The 17492-nt window shown below is 60.9% G+C and overlaps 3 protein-coding genes across 6 annotated transcripts; 1 reads left to right on the forward strand and 2 right to left on the reverse strand.

The window, feature by feature from the left end:
- Positions 1 to 5220: 5220 nt before the first annotated feature.
- MLST8 (MTOR associated protein, LST8 homolog) lies at positions 5221 to 10970 on the forward strand. 4 transcript variants are annotated; one of them, XM_047713025.1, is made up of 9 exons: positions 5221 to 5241; positions 5905 to 6069; positions 6237 to 6288; positions 6371 to 6533; positions 6920 to 6995; positions 7078 to 7230; positions 8057 to 8181; positions 8281 to 8444; positions 8554 to 10970. In XM_047713025.1, the coding sequence occupies exons 2-9, from the start codon at positions 5941 to 5943 to the stop codon at positions 8670 to 8672; spliced, it is 981 nt and encodes a 326-aa protein (XP_047568981.1). In that variant the 5' UTR covers positions 5221 to 5241; positions 5905 to 5940; the 3' UTR covers positions 8673 to 10970. The 4 variants fall into 4 exon arrangements, with proteins under 4 accessions (XP_047568981.1, XP_047568982.1, XP_047568979.1 ...); XM_047713026.1 differs by lacking the exon at positions 5221 to 5241 and adding an exon at positions 5252 to 5390 and having other exon boundaries at positions 5875 to 6069; positions 6240 to 6288; XM_047713023.1 differs by lacking the exon at positions 5221 to 5241 and adding an exon at positions 5253 to 5390 and having other exon boundaries at positions 5875 to 6069.
- Positions 9072 to 10650, reverse strand: BRICD5 (BRICHOS domain containing 5). Its single transcript, XM_047713030.1, has 5 exons — positions 10514 to 10650; positions 9879 to 10034; positions 9704 to 9805; positions 9296 to 9449; positions 9072 to 9207 (listed from the first exon to the last, which is right to left on the reverse strand). Exons 1-5 carry the CDS (start codon positions 10562 to 10564, stop codon positions 9113 to 9115), a joined length of 558 nt encoding a protein of 185 aa, XP_047568986.1. The 5' UTR covers positions 10565 to 10650; the 3' UTR covers positions 9072 to 9112.
- A 2275-nt stretch (positions 10971 to 13245) lies between the features above and the next one.
- PGP (phosphoglycolate phosphatase) lies at positions 13246 to 14446 on the reverse strand. The gene is made up of 2 exons (XM_047713016.1): positions 13725 to 14446; positions 13246 to 13616 (listed from the first exon to the last, which is right to left on the reverse strand). The coding sequence occupies exons 1-2, from the start codon at positions 14362 to 14364 to the stop codon at positions 13291 to 13293; spliced, it is 966 nt and encodes a 321-aa protein (XP_047568972.1). The 5' UTR covers positions 14365 to 14446; the 3' UTR covers positions 13246 to 13290.
- Between the last annotated feature and the right edge of the window lie 3046 nt (positions 14447 to 17492).

Consider the following 17492-nt stretch of genomic DNA (forward strand, 5'->3'; position numbering starts at 1 on the left):
TGGGGTCTGAGTCCTGGCTCAGGCTCACTCTCCTCATCCGCAGGACGGGCAGATCATCACCTTTCCAGGTAAAACCTGGAGTTTTCGGAGGGGTCTGCACATATGATGGCCTGACACTCCTCTTCCTACAGCCAGACCATCAAGAAGGTGCAGGAGGAAGATGGCCAGGCTTGGGGGATGGTGAGGAAGCAGCAGGCACTAGGATCCCCTGATCCAGGTGGCTGACCATCCCCAACATGGGGTCTTCCTTGGAGTTTAGGGAGCAAGTCTAGGTCTCCCTGCACATGCTAGGATCACGGGGGGTGGGGATGGGGGCGTCCCTAAACAGAAAAGCCCTTTCCTCCTATTCTTCATCGTGACCACTTCTGGGGCACCTGCTAGGTCAGGTACACTGGTGGTCATTTCATAGATGTACTGTGCCCATTTTACAGATGAAGAAGGCTGAGGCTCAGAGAAGCCAAGGGACCCCATAAGGCCCTAGAATCTCAAGGTCATGAGTCTGAGCTTTGAACCCACACTTGCCTCGGCATTTGTCCCCGTTCTGCCTCTTACTGGGTTTGTTTTTCTGGTCACTTTGTCTTTCTGAGCCTTGGTTTCCCTTCTGTAAAATAGGGCTGAGAATGAGAGCTTTCCGTGAGTTGCTTGGGGATTACTTGCGATGGTATCCACAAAGCACTTTGCAGTCAAGCTTAGTAAGTGCTCACTAAGTGGCTTCTGTGGGTATGGTGAGATTCTTGGCTCTCTGCACGTGGGAGCGATGATATTTTATTCATCCTTGCATCTGCAGAGCCTAGCACTGTGGCTGGCAAACAAGAAGTACTATAAAAAATACAAACGAAAAAATGGCTATCGTTCTGACCATCGTTCTTATGTTTTGGTCAACTAAGGGAAAACACTCCAGACTGAGCCTAACATGTGCAGAGCCTGGGGCAAGGGTACAAAACCGAGGCTCACCCAACAAATGTCGGGATATTTAAATGTCATAAATCATGCTAATAACTTGGTAAGAAAAATATGTTCTATTCTCCCACCTTCACAAATATACCTTCCTCATGACCTGAAAGGCCAAGTTCAAAATGAGAAATCTAATTCCTCCGGGTAATGAACTGGGTCTGCCTGCGGCTGCCCCACCCCCAGCTCTGTCCACACCCCACAGACAGGCACCCCAGAGTCACTCCCCGGACCTACAAGGGGGTACCTCCTGTGGAGTCCACCTTCAGGAGCACAGACCTGGGAAGAGCGCTGTGTACATTCTGCTGGACTCGCTCTGCCAGGAGAAGGTGATGGCCTAGGAGGGCCCAAGAAGCCCGAGATCCGCTACCGGCCAGCCTGGCAACTTTGGACAAGGCCCTGACACTCAGCTGCCTCATCTGTAAAATGGGCGGGCAGTTCTGCCTGCCGCTCAGGGCTCATGGGAGGGTCCACCTGAAAACAGAGATGTGCTTTTGCCGGTGGTTCCCCCCAGCCAGAGGACAGGGGTTAGCTTGGCTAGGGGATGAAGAAGCGGAGGCGTGGGACTTGGGCAGCCCTCCAGGAAGTCAGGCCTCCGAGGATCCCGGGAGGAGGGGCTGCTGAGCCAGCAGAATTGGCCAGACTCATGAGCCGGCGGCTGCCTCACTGCAGCCCAGGCTGGCCCCCTTCCCAGCTGCATGGCGGTCTCCGCTGGCGGCCTTGCAGCCCCTGCTCCTGTCCACCAGCTGCAGCTGCCCCTGGTGCTCCTCCCCAGCGCTCCTCCCGGCCCCCCACCCCCCAGAGCCCTGATGCCTGGCCCCTGCTGTAGGACACGGGGAGGACGAACATACGAACATACCCTCCCCTGGGCTGCGGGGAGCATGCAGCACATTAGCTGTCCGGGGCTGCTCTCATTCTCATGGACGCCACCTCGGTAAAGGGCTTGGCTGGTGCTGGGTGCTAAGAGGGGATCGACAGCTATGGGTCCTGGGCCCTCTTCTTATCCAGCAGAGATGCTGGGGGGACTCAAGCTTGGGGGGGGGAGCCCCGCCTCGTCTGCTAGTTAGCCTAGGCAAGGGACATGTGCGGTCCCCAGGCTCTTACCCAGAGCCCCACAGGAAAGCCCGTCAGCGCGCAGGGCCTGACCTCTGGGACACAGGTGGGACCGCAGAGACCCGTGGGGGGAGTCCTCCAGCCTTCCACCGCCCCACCCCTCTCTCCTGCTCCTCCCAGGCTCCTTGGTGGCTTCACAGGGCTCTGGATGTCCTTCAGGCGCCGGGGTGCACAGAGCTCTCACTCCCCCAGCCTTCCGACCCCACATTCACTGCCGCTCCCAGAGCTGCCTCTGAGCCCGGCAGAGCTCTGGTACTCAGCACGGAGGATGAGGACGGGCAAGTGTGGGGGCTCTCAGAAGGGGCAAGGTCAGTGGGGAGCTGAGCCAGCAGGATGGGTTCCGTCGTGTCCCGCGGGTGCGGACTGCAACGTATGAGTCGGCTTCTCTGAGCCTCAGTTTCCTCGTCTCCCAAATGAGGGTGGTTTCTCCTCGGCAGAGCCATTAGAAAGACCTGATGCATAATGCCGGAAAACGCGCAGCATGGTCTGGCGGTTCCTCAAGAAGTCAGAGTTACCATGTGACCCAGCAATTCCACGGCTAGTGTACAGAGAAATGAAAACACGTACTTCAAAAGACACACTTTCTCGTGTGGGGATGTTCGCGGCAGTATTATTCGTAATAGCCAAAAAGGGGAAAGAAGTCAAGTGTCCGTCAGCAGGTGAGTGGGTAGACAAATGGGGTCCAGCCGCGCACGCTGGAATATTATTCGGCCATAAAAAGGAATGAGGGTCTGACACCTGCTAGCACCTGGAGGGACGCTGAAAACTTGATGCCCAGCGAGAGAAGCCAGGGACGAAGTCCGTGTGCTGTGGGATCGCACAGATACCCAACACCCAGGATAGGAAATCCACAGTGACAGAAAGTAAACTGGTATTTGCCAGGGGCTGGTGGGGTTGAGGGGGGAGAGGCAAAGGGAAAAGACTGCACAGAGGTTTTCTTTTGAGTTGATGAAAATGTTCTGGAAGTAGACAGAGGTTAGTGGTTGCACAGCACCGTGAACATATTAAGTGCCACTGAATTGTTCACTTTATTTTTTTTTAAAGATTTTATTTATTTATTTGACAGAGATCACAAGTAGGCAGAGAGGCAGGCAGAGAGGGGGGCGGGGGAGCAGGCTTCCTGACAAGCAGAGAGCCCGATGCAGGGCTCGATCCCAGGACCCTGGGATCATGACCCGAGCCAAAGGCAGAGGCTTTAACCCACTGAGCCACCCAGGTGCCTCAAATTGTTCACTTTAAAAAAATGGTGAATTTTAGAGGCGCCTGCCTGGCCCAGTTGGAAGAGCATGTGATTCTTGATCTCAGGTCATGAGTCTAAGCCCCAGATTGGGTGTACAGATCACTTAAAAAAATAAATAAGGGGCACCTCGGTGGCTCAGTCGGTGAAGCATCTGCCTTCTGTTCAGGTCATGATCCCAGGGTCTTGGGATTGAGCCCCAGGTCGCGCACTCTCGCTCTCTGTCAAATAAATAAATGGTTCTTTCTCTCCTGCTCACCCTGCTTGTGCTTTCTCTTTGTCAAATAAATATATAAAATCTTATAAAATAAGTAAAAAATAAATAAAACCTTACAAAATGGTTAGCTTCACAGTGTGTGAATTTTACCTCAGTGAAAACAAAAACACTAGCATAATGGTTCCTACAGACGCTACAAAGGTGCTGACAACCCCAAGTGTGGCATGTAAAGAGGTATCCGGGCGCGCATCCTCAGTAGGGCACGGGCGAGAACTCAGAAGAGAGCGTGTAGCGGAGTTCGAAGCCCAAGGCTATTGTCCATGCTGGCAGGATAGAGCATGGAGCCTCTGGAATGGAGAGAGGAGAAAGTCGCACGGTTGGCAGGGGCCAGGGGTCTGGAGGGTAAGGGGGACCCATGAAAGCGTCTCGATTTTTAAAAGACCACTTTGCAATGTGAAAGACAGCCTGGATGGGGGCAGCAGTGCAGGCAGGGAGGTGGGGTAGGAGGCAGTTCTGGCAGAGAGGGTGACGGATGCCACTGGATTTCGCCAAGTGGTAACACGTGAGGGGCTCTGGCACGCAGAAGGGGAAGCCGTTTGGGGGAGCTCCATAATGAGTGGTCTTGGCCACGGGAAGCAGAGCTGTCTAGGGACTGTCTATCAGGGAGGCGGGTCTGAGCGGGAGACAGGGTGGAAGGCCTCCCAACATGGGTGATACTGGAAGTCCTGGAGAGCGCACGGGCCCCTCGGTGCAGAGACCAGAACCCTGGAGGGGACCAGGCTCTAAGGGAAGGCAGAGAAAGACTGGCAGGAAGCTGAGCAGCGAGGGAGATTTCAGGACTAGCACTGTCAACCGCTGCGCGGATGTGTCAAGATGCGAAAGGAAAAGCATCCAGCGGGTTTGTCGGTGTGAGGCCGCCAGTGACCTTGCGATACTTCCCCTGGAGAGCCCGGGCCAAAGACGACAGTGGGCTGAGAAGTGAGCAGGAAGTGAGGACACGGGAGGGGTGGGGAGAGCTGTGCAGAGTGTCTGCCGGAGGGGGGGCTCCGGGCTGCGGGGAAGGAAGGAGAGAGGCATGGAAAGGATGGGGGGAAGGTTCCTGCCACCCAGGGCTTGAGGGGCGTAGTGGAGGTTTGAGGCCTTGGTCAAGGAGCCAGAGGAAGGAAGGGGGTTGTGTGCAGCTGCGTTTCTAAGCATCGTGGGGGGAAAAAAATTTCGGGAGAGCTAGGGTCACAGTGCCTGGAGTGTGGGAGCGCTAAATGGCACAGGAGGAATGAGGGACCCCAGCTTTGGAGAGGTCACTGAGGCTGAGTGGGCAGACAAGCGGGTCAGGTCAGGGCTGAACAGGACTGAAAGGGCCCAGACTTAGGACTAGCAAATAAAACTACAGAACGCCCAGTTACGTTTGAATTCCCCATAAACAACAGGTGACTTTTTAGGGTAAGTATATCTCATGCGGTATTTGGGATATACTTATACCAAAAGCTGCGATGACTCTCGCTTACCTGCAATTCAAACGTTAACTGGGCGGGAGTCCTCCAACTTACTTGGGCATCCTAGCCGAGGGGTGGGGAGGAGAGGATGGAGGGGAGGGGTTGGTCCCGGCCCCGCCTCGGGACCAAGTTTGGAAAACGGGTAGCGGTCTGAAGGGTGCGGTGCCCGTGAGGAGAAGGCCGAGGCCAGGCATCACGGAGGCCTCTACTGGCCCCTCCCGCCCCAGAAGGTTGGTCTCGCCCCAACACCCCCGCGTAAGTCCCATGGTGTCGCCTTAAGGGCCCATCGATAACTCTACGCTCGGCCGCGGCCTCTATCGATTCGCTCTCGCTCCGCTCGCCGTCCTGAGGCGCGGCGGAGCGCAGAGCCGCATGTAAGGTACGGGGGGCCGCGGGACTCGGGCCAGAAAGCCGCCGCTGGGTGGCCGGGAGAGCGTGCCTGGGGAAGCTGGCCCAGCGGGACGAAGCCAGGGCTGTCGGCGGAGCACGGGGGAGCCCGAGGGTCTGGCCAGAGAGCACCCCCTCCCATCAGGCTCAGCCGCCGGCCTGTTACGCATGCGTGACCGCTGCATTCGGCTCTCCTCTCCGGCCCGTCCGCCGCCCCTGCGCATGCGCGGTCCGCCCCTGCGGCAGAGCGGCGCCCCGGGCGCGACTGCCCCCTGCCGGCGGCGGGTGGGGTTGGCGTCCCGGCCGGGTCCGTGGGGCGGGGAACGAAGCGCGCGCTTCTGCAGGTTGTCATGCGTTCCCTGAGCCTCTGAGCCTCAGTTTCCACCTCTCTAAAATGGGAATGCTAATGCCTATCTCTCAGCAGCGAGTGGACTTAGAAGTATTCCGTAAATTCTGCACACCCCTCTCTTCTGCGGATGCTCTGAGCTTTGACCCCTGCCTTTCAGAAGTGCGTCTTGTGCGGGCGATTCTTCTTCCACACCATGAACACGTCCCCCGGCACAGTGGGCAGTGACCCGGTGATCTTGGCCACTGCGGGCTATGACCACACGGTGCGGTTCTGGCAGGCCCACAGTGGGATCTGCACGCGCACGGTTCAGCATCAGGACTCTGTATCCTTCACTGCGGAGGTGGGGAGGGCGGTACTGGGAAGGATGCCTGGTGGGGGCAGCAGCCTGGGAAAAGGAAGGGGAGCCTGGGGTGGAAAGGCTGCAGCAGCCAAGCCAGATGGGGGCGGGGGCTCGAGGGCTCTGTTTGTCCTCCTCCTTAACAGACCTAGCAGGTGAACGCCCTGGAGATCACACCGGACCGCAGCATGATCGCCGCTGCAGGTAGCTGTACCCTCGGCCCCACCCCGATCCCTGCTGGGCTGGACTGGGCACAGCCACCCTGCAGCTCAGCCTGTGTCCCCAGGCTACCAGCACATCCGCATGTACGATCTCAGCTCCAACAACCCCAACCCCATCATCAGCTACGATGGGGTCAACAAGAACATCGCATCCGTGGGCTTCCATGAGGACGGCCGCTGGATGTACACGGGTGGGGAGGACTGCACAGCGCGGATCTGGGACCTCAGGTGTGGGGCAGTGGGCAGGAGGGGCCTGTTGCCGGGTGTGCGGGGGTGGGGGGCCAGGCCGGGCTGTCTCAGGCCAGGGCCCTCCAAGCAGAGGCCCAGATGGGGTTTTCTTTGCGGGTGATTTGCTGAGGGTGGTGACGAAACCAGGGTAGGGCAGGGGGTGAAGCCACACAAAGATGAGCCCAGTCTCAGCCTGATCCTCCAAGGAGCTCTAGAGAGTGAGTCCCCTAAGCCTGGGCTGAGGGGCTGCCCCCGGGGGGGTGGGGGAAGTCTAGCTGGTATGTCGTGTGACACCGCTGCTATCAGCAGAGGAACGAGCATAAATGGTAGGAAAAGAGCGTCTGGGGGCGCCAGCAGCACCCAGTAGAGCGCATGTGCCCCCAAAGGTCCCGGAACCTGCAGTGCCAGCGGATCTTCCAGGTGAACGCACCCATTAATTGCGTGTGCCTGCACCCCAACCAGGTGAGGGACACTCCCAGGGCCGGGCACCGTGGGGCTCTGGAGGGCAGGGGACCGGCCCTCCCTCACCTCCCCTGCACCCCAGGCGGAGCTCATTGTGGGGGACCAGAGCGGTGCCATCCACATCTGGGACTTGAAAACTGACCACAACGAGCAGCTGATACCCGAGCCTGAGGTCTCCATCACGTCTGCCCACATTGACCCCGATGCCAGCTACATGGCGGCCGTCAACAGCACCGTGAGTCTCGGGTGTGCGTGTGCTGGAGGAGGCTGGCTCAGCACCCAGTCCTTGGTCTTCCCGATTCCCTGCACATGGCTCAGTCCCCAGATGCTTCTCAGAACCCCCCCCACCCCCCCGAGCCTGCTTCCTCATCCTGGGCTCCAGATCCAAGCCAGCCAGCCAAGCCAGAAAGCGGGGTGTCGCTGCTGACGCCCCCTCTCACTACTGCACAGCTCAGCCAGCGGGCGTGACTTCCACCTCCACAACTTCTCGAGTCTACTTCCCTCTCCTCCCTGGCTCCTCCTGGCCCACGTTTGCCTCTGCTCCCTGTGCAGTGGCCGCCCTCCCTCCTCACTGAGGCTCTGCCCCCACACAGCGCTCCTTCAGCGCCCGCCGATGCCAGCGTTCCCTGCATGGACCCCCTGGCGCCCTGGGTCCTCGCCATGGCTGTGGGACACTGTGGTGTGGCCCTGCTCTCCCATCCGGCCTCGTCTTCTCCCCTTCAAAGTCCCTTACCTCTCGATGACTCACTGGTCCCGTAGTGTCCCCACGTCACCCTCCGGCTGTTCCATCTGATGTGTCTCGCTCCCATCTCATCCTTCACCCTCCCGCGAGCCAGCAGCTTTCTGCTCGAAGGCCAGGCATGGCCTCCGGCTCTCAGACTGCCTGGGGCTCCCTGCAGCCCGGCCCAGCTGCGCTTGCCATGTGTCCCCAGCCCCCAGATCCCGGTGTGCAGCCCCCAGTGGGACGGCAGCCCCTGCATCCGGGTCTGGCCATGAGGGCCTCCCTTCCCAGGTGTCAGACCAAAGGCTCCAGGTGTCCCACGATCCCCCTCCAATCGCAGGGGAATTGCTACGTCTGGAACCTGACTGGGGGCATTGGTGACGAGGTGACACAGCTCATCCCGAAGACCAAGATCCCAGCGCACGCCCGCTACGCCCTGCAGTGCCGCTTCAGCCCTGACTCCACGTGCGTGCGGTCTGCGGGGGGTGGGGCCCTTGTACGGCTCCGGGGTGAAGGTGGGAGTGGCTGCTGGCGACCCCCCGCTGCACGTACGTCTACCCCTAGGCTCCTGGCCACGTGCTCGGCCGACCAGACGTGCAAGATCTGGAGGACGTCCAACTTCTCGCTGATGACGGAACTCAGCATCAAGAGCGGCAACCCGGGGGAGTCCTCGCGCGGCTGGATGTGGGGCTGCGCCTTCTCGGGGGACTCGCAGTACATCGTCACCGGTGAGCCCCTGCCCGCCCGGCCACCACCGCCCGGCGCCGGCCAGCTCCGGCCTCGATGGGCCCCGGCCTGGGGCTTCCCCTGAGCTCCTGCCCCCATCCCTCCCTACAGCTTCGTCTGACAACCTGGCCCGGCTCTGGTGTGTGGAGACAGGAGAGATTAAGAGAGAGTATGGCGGCCACCAGAAAGCTGTCGTCTGCTTGGCCTTCAACGACAGCGTGCTGGGCTAGCCCGTGGCCCCCCGGATTGTAGGCGGCTGTCCAGGGAGCACCTGCGGACTAGGTGTGCTCGGCTGCCCAGGCCAGTGTGAACGTCCATGGGCCAGCCCCTCACCCTCGAGCCCGCTGGACCCCACGGCCGGCTGCGACTGGCCAGGCCAGCATGCCCTGGGGTTTTCTCAGCTCCCGTTGCTTCTGTGGGTGTGATGAGGCCCAGAAGCCTGCCCGAGCCAGCCTTCACTTGCTTCCAAAATTCCAGATCCACAGGGCCCACGGGGTCCCAGGCTGGGGCCCAACCCCAAGCCCGTGCTCGTCCCCACCCTGCCCGTTTTGTGTCCCGAGGGCCGAGAGAACAGTGTCACGGCCAGGTGGAGCGTTTATTAACTCCCGCCCGCAGCCACCCTCCATGACCTGCGACGAGGCTGGCCTGGGGGGCTGGCCGGGTGAGGCACTTAGTCTGGGAGGTAATAAAAGCAGACGGACACGCAGATGTTGCTGGGGAAGCAGATGTCGATGCACAGGTAGATGAGCCGCTGCCTCTGGGGCCCTGGGGAAAAGGGCCTGCGTGAGCCCCCGCAGCTCCAACCCCTTCCGCCCAGGCCCCACAACGGGCCCCACTACAGCGCCTGACTTACCCTCCGCTCGGCGGGCCCAGTAAATGGGCGTCTTGCCACAAAGATGCCGCACAGAGTCGCCCACCTGGGCAGGGTCCACCTCGCGGCTCCCCAGCACTGCCAGCAGCTCCTGGGTGTAGTGGGTGTCCTGGCTGGGGCTGGGGAGCCTGTGGTCCTGCAGACAAAGCTCTGGTGGGCCAGGGTGTGGGGGTACTGGTGCTCCCCTGGGCTGGGGCCATGCCTGTGTGTCCCTGGACACTTGGCCTGGGGCCAGCACCATCCTTCGCTCTTGTCAGTGGCGTCGGCCAAGAGAAGACAGGCCTTCTGTTCCCTGAAACCAGAGCTCCAGCCTGCCTCAGGCCTGGGCTATACACAGGACCCTTTGTCTGCCCCCTGGCCCGGGGAGCCTGGCTGCATGGGGCTGCTTACCCTGGACGTGTTCACCAGCAGCTGTAGGGTCTCGCGGTCTCGGGGCTCCATCGGGCAGAGGAAGCAGGCTGGGTGTTCCGAGGGGCGGTAACAGACGCAGCCCTAGGGAGGCAGGCGGGTGAGGCAGGGCCACCCGAGCCTCTGTGGGTGCTGACCACTCCCCCAACCCACTCACGCTCTGCCCGTCGAACAGCACTGCCCAGCTGCGGTTGCTCTGAGCCGAGGTCACCCGGATGGTTGCCACATTCTGGGCCGCATCCACCTGGGCAGTTTGGTTGGACCGGGGTGCCCCAGGGCTTGGGGGGGTCAGACGGAGCATCTGCAGCAGAGGCTGAGATTGGGGAGCCAGAGCGCTCACTGGGCAGGCTGGCGCAGCCCCCGACACCACCTCCCTCCCCGCCACCCCTGGTGTTCCAGTCACTGCTCTGAGCCCTGGCTCCACTGGAGGGCTGGGAGGTCCTGGCCTTTCCTTCCCCTTCCCACTGTCTGTGCCCCAGGCCAGGTCCCCAGGGGGAGCTCACCTTGGGGGGACTGTGAGCAAAGCCAAGAAGTCCTCCAGCCATAGCCCCAGCAGCAGCCAGTACCAGCAGCAGCAGGCCGGGGCCCCTCCAGCCCCCAGGGCAGACCTTGGCCTTCACCTGGAGGCACACTGCAGCCTGTGGGGCCTGGAACAGAGACTGGGGAGCAGGCTGGCTCAGGAAGGCAGAGGCTGAGGTGCACGAGGTGGGTCCTGCACTCCTGTCCCCTGCCCAGGGCGTGCCCAGGGTCTCCCGTCCTAGAGGAGGGTGCTGGGTGGTTGTAGGCACTCACCTGGACAAGCCCAGGCCCGGGGCTCTCCTCACCGCAGCGCCTCTGCTCCATGGTGCAGCCCTGGTGACAATGCGGGGATTGTCTGCCGCCCCTTGGAGTCAGCTAGGGAAACCTTAGTACAGCTGTGATGAGCCAAGCCACCGTCCCGGCCCCCTCCTCTCCTGGAGCCAGGACAGCTCCCCCTGCTTGGGGTGCAGGGTGTTTGTCACGGTGCCTGGCTCTCCGGACACCTGGCCTGTGCAGAGTGCGGGGCCCCGAGAGGGTGAAGAGCGCCGCCAGCGGTCAAGGAAATCAACTCCCATGGATTGGCACGAAGGCAGCCCAAGGCCCAGGCAGGACGACTTTAGAGTCTGGCTGAGGACAGACTTCATTTTCCTAAAGAGGCTGTTCCAGTGTCTTGGGTTATTCCTGGATTCCCAGGGCTCAGGCCATCAATAAATGTGTTCCACGAACACTGGTATGGGAGTTCGCGCTGCCTCTGTCCTAACATCCCCCGTCCCCCGGCCACTTCCCGGCCCCTCAGATGGGCCAGGCCAAGGGGCAGTCCACAGCACGTGGGACTGGGAGCAGGATGGCTTCTTCGCAGCCGACGGGCCCATCCACAAGCCCCGGGATGGTCAGTCAGGTCGGCCAGCCCCCGCCCTGCCCTGCCCGAGCTGGCTTCCTCTGCTCCCAGCTCACATCTCCGACTTCTCGGTGCTGTAGATTTTGAGTCAGGGCTCCCTCTGGCACTGGCAGGACATGAGGGCTCCGTGCCCCTTCACCCTGTTGCCCTTTCCTGTTCTTGGCTTTCCTTTGTGTCGGTCTTGCTGATTCTTCTGAAGCCAGCCCTCTGTGTCATGGGCCTGGGATGTGATGGCATCCTGGCGGTCAGCATCCCAGCTCTGGAATGAATCCCAGAACGCCTCCTTCTTAGACAGCAGCACCGCCCCCCCGCACCCCGGGCTACGCAGCTGTAGCCTCTGCGCAAAGGCTGCTATCAAAACAAGGGCAAAGAACGCCAGAGTTAGCGCCGTTTGAGACTTTAATATGCATTTGGGTTCACACAGTGCAACGAGGGGCAGAAGTGGGGTGCACGTGGGCTCCAGGGGCGCTGCCCGGCAGGACAGGTGGTGCTGCTTGCGGCACCTGTGCGTGCTCCTGGTGTGGGTGACAACGCCCTGACAGGCCTGCTCAATATCCAGACCCACCTTGAGCCGACCTCGCAGAGCCAACGTCAGCACCACCAACCTCACAGGCGCTGGCTGCCCTCATGATGCCCCACAGCAGAGTCCAAACCCCAGACAGCCTGGGCCTGGGAAGAGCTGCGGGTTCAGGACACCCCTTATTGCTATGAGAACTTTGAGCATGAGGGAAGGAGTCCCCCTCGGGCTAGGAGAGAAGCTCGTGGGCAAATGCCACTGGGGACAGAGTGAGGCGCTGGGAAGGAGTCTGCCAAAAGGAACAGCTTCCCAGGCCCTACCCTCCAAGTGCAGCTGGACGGTCTGCTCATCAGGTCAGCAACTTTAGGGAACAGGCAGAAAAGGCCGGAGCCCTCTGCCAAGAACTCTTGGCTAGCAGACAGACCCTGCCAGTTTTCCCACTGGCATCCGACAAGGAACTCCAGAGCCAAAAGAAGTGGCCTCAAGGACCATTGGCATGTAACCCCTACCCCAACTGAGGGTTCAGGAGCAGAACAGGAAGAGACTGGATGTTTTGTGAAAGGATTTCCTGTTCCTGGGGACACCTCTTTCCTGCCCCACCCAGAGGGCGCCCAGGGTGACAGGCATTTCTTGGCCAGCACGTGCCTTTAGCCGTGCTGCTGGGTGCGGGGCACGCAGACTTCTTCGGAGGGATTTTCCCTACGAGACAGAGCACAGCTATTAATTAACAGACTTAAGATTCAATTCCACCGTTTCACAAAAGTTGTTCAAAAGTTTAAAAAAATAATTTTTGGTACCAACGCTACTCTGAGCTCTCTGCACAGCAGCCCAGAGTTCAGCAAAGGCATCCACACTCTTGGCCACTCAGCTAACAATGTGCTCAGTCCAGATCAGCTGGATTTAAATGCACATTTGAGAAAGCTGAGGCTTAGCTGGACTGAGTTTACAGAACTCCGTGATCACGTATGAGGTGTGGCAGCCCTGGGTATCTGAAACGGAACAGACACTTGATTGTGACATCAGAGTGGTTTTTAAGGAAGTGTGGGGCGGTGGTGAGATCAGCACCCTGCACCCCAAGGACAGGGAGACAGCATTGGGAGCAGCGCTGTCCTCCACTTCCACCCTGCAGGTGAGGGGCTGGGACGCCACAGCAGGCTCACAGGCAGATGACCACAGCAACAGGCTGTGCATCTGTTTGTACAAGTTTCTCACAACAGTCAAAATCATCAGACCGCTCTCCCTTTGCCCTGGAAGGGAGGGCCTGATCCCTGAATGAAATCTTCAATGAAACATCAAACATCCCTAGACCTGCCCGGGGCCCATCAGCAGGCTGGGTAACCACCCTGAGGTCACCTGAATCCTGGACAGATGCTAAGCCTGTCCTTGTCAATGACACCCGAAGCCCAGGACCCCCACAATGCCCTCCAGGTTTAAAAGTGCATCTTCCAATAGAAGCGTTTGTAAACAATATTGCCCCCCAAACGTTTACTTCCAAGGTTAACAACTAGTGCCTTTACTTAACTCCAAGTATACTCTTTGAAGCCACCTAGCTGAGCGGATGCTTAAGCCCCACCTATTAATTTGGGTAAGTGGTTTTCAATTCGTTTTATTCTGGAGATTAAAGACACTAAATCTTTAACCTTGAAGGGCAGGCAAAAGGTCAGCTATGCTGTCAACATAGAAGTCAGGGACCATTTTCTTCTTAGACATACAGTCACTTTCCTGATTACTCTTCACATCCCCTAGTGTGGAAACGCCGGTGAGGGTCAGGATGGTCTTCAGGCCACAGGTGACGCCCAGGAGGATGTCCGTGTCCAGGCGGTCTCCCACCATGACGGTGCGCTCTGGGTTGATGCCGTACTCCTGGGACACGCAGTCGAAGATGAAGCGGCTGGGTTTCCCGATGATGTCGGCCTGGCGCTGGGCGGCCATCTCCACGGCTCGGACCAGGCAGCCGGTACCTGCGGGGCGGAGACGTAGGGGAGGGAGGAGAGGGGAGCACCCGGGGTCAGAGGGGAGGAGGTGCCCGCGGCCCGCCCCCCACCCCCGCGCCCCTGGGCCGCACGGACCCGCGATGAAGCGGCCGTTCTCCAGCGGGAGCCGGTTGTCCATGTTGGTGCCCACGAGCAGGCAGCCGGGCTGCTGCAGGTAGCGCACCGCCTTGGTGAGCTTCATGTAGCTGAAGTGCGGGTCGAAGCCCACCACGACGGCGCGCACGTCGGGATCGAGCGGCGCGTCCAGCCAGGCGCCGGGGCTGTCGCCCTGCAGCGGCTCGGGCCCCACGCCCACGCAGGCGACGCCCACGGCCCCCAGCTCGGCGGCCAGGGCTTCGCTGCCCAGCACGTAGGCCTTGGGGGCCGGCGCGCCCGCCAGGCGCTGGCGCAGGTAGAGCGCGGTGCAGTAGGCCGTGCCGAAGACCTCGAGGCGGGCGCCGGGCCCCGTCGGGCCGCCGAAGCCCAGGCGCCGCAGCTTCTCGGCGTAGGCCTCGCGGGTCTTGCTGCTGTTGTTGGTGATGAAGCCCAGGCGCTTGCCGCGGGCCCGCAGCGCCGACAGGGCCTCCGGCGCGCCGGGCACGGCCGTCTCGCCGCGCCACAGCACGCCGTCGCAGTCGAACAGCAGCGTGTCCACGTCGGCCAGCAGCGCCCGGGCCCGCTCGGCGCTCAGCCGCACGCAGCGGGCGTCGTCACCGCCGGCCTCCGCAGCCGCCATGGCCGCCGCCGCCGCCACCGGCCGCCGCCGCCGCCGCCGCCACCGGCCGCTCCTTGCAGCCGCCCGCCGCAGCGCCAGCACCGCCCCCGGCGCGCTCATTGGCTCCGCTGCTCGCGCGCGCCGCCTATTGGACGCCGCCTGCGCCAATCCGCCCCCGCCTCCCGCGGGTTGCGGGAGCTCAGCGCCAACCGTCGCGGCCCGGCGCGGGGAGGCGGGCGGCCATTGGTTGACGGGCCCGGGGCGCCCCGCTGATTGGCTGGCAGGGAGCCAACCGGCATTCGGAGTGGAGCGTTCACTGCGGAAACGCTGCGGAGAAGCCCAGGGCCGGCGCCGGCCGTAAGGCTGCTGCTCATTGGCGGCCTCGGGGCGGCTCGCCCATTGGTGGCGCGTGGTCAGCTTAGGTGACGGAGGCCTTTAATGGAGTGACCCCGGGCCGGGCCGGCTGCGGATTGGCTGGCTTTTCCGTGGCCTGGAGCCGGCAGGACGTGGAGGGGGGCGGGGACCGCTGTACCCCTCGGGCCCGAGTCACGTCCGCACCTTCGCGTGGGCGGTGCCGGGCGGTGCCCTCCGCCCGGGACACGCCGCTGGCGCGTGGCGGAGTAAGGCCGCTGCTGAGGGCCAGCCCGGGGCTCCGTCCCGGTGGGCCCGGCGTTCCCGCTTCCAGCCGTGCGCGGAGCCCCCTCCCGGGGTCTTAGCAGGGCCGGGCGCTGGGGCTGCCTCAGGGGTCACGTGAGCCGGTAACTGCCGGCGCCGGGCTCGGGGCCGCGCGACCCCGCTCGGCGGCCGCGTTGCTGCGGGGGCCCCGGCCGACTCTCGTGAGGCACACCGTCAGTGAAGTGCGCGCGTCCGGTGTGCCGCGCGGCGGCGTTTTCACACAGACGCCGGTGCAAACGCGGCCCGGATCGCGCCGGGGCCTCTCCGTCGCGGCAGAAAGCTGCCTGGCGGCCCCTCTCCAGGCACGAGCGATCCCCTCCCCCGGCCACTTTCCCGAGCCTGTCGCCGCGGGGTGAGTCACAGCCTCCCCTGCCTTCCCAGGTGGTCTCAGCGCCGGGACGTAAGCACGGGCGGCTCCTGCGGCTCAGCAGCAGGTCGGTGGGGCCATCCCGCCGCGCGCGCTCATTGTCGGTGCGCTGTCCTAGGAACACACCCCCGTGTGTCTGTTTCGCAGTTGAGCGATGCTGTGCGGTCTCCGGGTTGGGAGCGTTGTAAATAATACCTGCATGGACGTTCTGGTTCCCACGCAGCCAATCGGGGACCCAGGCACTCATTTCTCTTGGGTGAAGTCTACTTGGGAGGGGAGTCGCAAGTTCACACCGGTAGGCGCTTGTTACTACGCTCCATCGGACCAGGTAGCAGAGCTCTGAAGGGCCCCGGTTTCCTGAAAGTCTACCCTGTGCCAGGCCACCCAGCCTCTCAGCTCCCAGGGTGTCAACCCCTGCTGTTCTATTGGGCCCCAGATCTCCATAAAGTCAGCTCGGACCCACCACCCCCACCCCAAAACCCATGAGGTAAACCAGTGACCTTAGTTCCCTTAGGGACCTGTTTATTTATAGGTGGCTGGTTTCTGTTGGTCTCTGCCGGCCAGGGAACTCCTGGAGGACGTTTGAAGGGCCATGGTCTACAAGGGCAGGGCGGGGGGCGGGGGGTATAGCTCAGTGGTAGAGCATTTGACTGCACAAGGGCAGGGCGTGCAGAATATTCCTGCCTGGTGTACCCACTACCCACAAGGGGAGCCTTCCTCCTTGCCTCTTCCCGCTTAGTTTTGGTGTGCAGCTGACTCTGGGAAGCACAGGGTTTGTTCACCACCCAGAAGCACCTAGTGTATACACTGACCAGAATGGGAAGTCTTACTGCTGCCCAGCCACCGGCCAGCTTGGACAATACTGCCCAGTTGTTTTGGCTTCCTGGGCACCCAGTAAACATCTAGGCGCTGAGCACTGCTCCTTACCTGCATTTTGTTGTCGGACCCAGACGGTCCTAGGAGGCAGGGACTGTTAGCGTCCCCATTCATGGATGAGGAGACTGAGTCACACAGAGTCACTAGCTGGACAATGCAGAGCTGGGATTAAACCCAGGTGACTCCAGAGTGGAGCCGTGTCACACCTGTTTGCCTTAACATTCCCTGTGAGTGGTAGGGCCTGAGCCAGCATAGTGGGAAGGACGGAATGGTCTGGAACAGGAGAGGACATTGTTACGGATGAGGTCCTGCCAGAGGCTGGAAGGGATGGTACACTTGGTACACTTCATGGAGGCGGGCGGCGGGGAGAATTGAGGTGTGAGATGCCCTGTGTCTGGATGGGAGAGGAGTACCCCACGATCATGGGGTGTCCCCGACACATAGTAGATGCTCACTGTATACCTGTGAATGGTTGGTGCCAGGGTTCCCGCAAGTGAGGAAGCCCTGCCTGCGAGCTGAATGGGGCATAGATGGAGATGGCCCAAGAACAGATTCTATTTAATTTTAATAGCCTTGCAAGGACTTAAATTGTATTAGAAAACGCAAGCAGCAATTAAATCTGTGTTTTCCCAGATGGTTTTGCTTCTAATGAGCCAAGTAAAAATGGGAGTCATTGAAAAAGGATTCAAGTGGCAAAAAAAAAAAAAAAAAGGTAACAATCTAAAAATTCTTCAACATGAGATTGGTTAAATAAATTAAAGTACATCCAAAGAATAGAGATTGAGTAGTCCTCCTAAAGGGGGCTGGTGTTTCTGTGACCAGAGCATTGAATGTCAAACAGTGTGCAGCTAGAGCCTATGCTGAGGGCTGGGTGGGACCGGAGGAGGCCATCTGGGGGGAAGGGGGACTCTGGTTTTCCTGTCTTCCGCTGGCCACTCTGCCTTTCAGAGACCTCAGGCCTGTCCACTGGCCTGCCTGGGCTCTGGCTGAGGCAGGACATGGGAGTCACTGGATCAAGAGGCCCTTTTCTGACTCCTGGGGAGCGTGACGTGGCTCTGGAGCACACAGCAGGGCAGTCTCTCTGTCTCCCCTGGGTCAGCTCCTCCTCCTGGTCACCCACATGCAGGCTGTCCTCTCCACCTTTGAGACCCTTCCCCACTCCATTCTCCTGGGTGCTTACTAGGTCTCTCTGACATCGGTTCCCCTAGTACTCCTCAGCACCACCTGAACT

The sequence above is a fragment of the Lutra lutra genome, chromosome 18 (assembly GCF_902655055.1).
Source record: "Lutra lutra chromosome 18, mLutLut1.2, whole genome shotgun sequence".
Classification (NCBI taxonomy): Eukaryota; Metazoa; Chordata; class Mammalia; order Carnivora; family Mustelidae; genus Lutra; species Lutra lutra.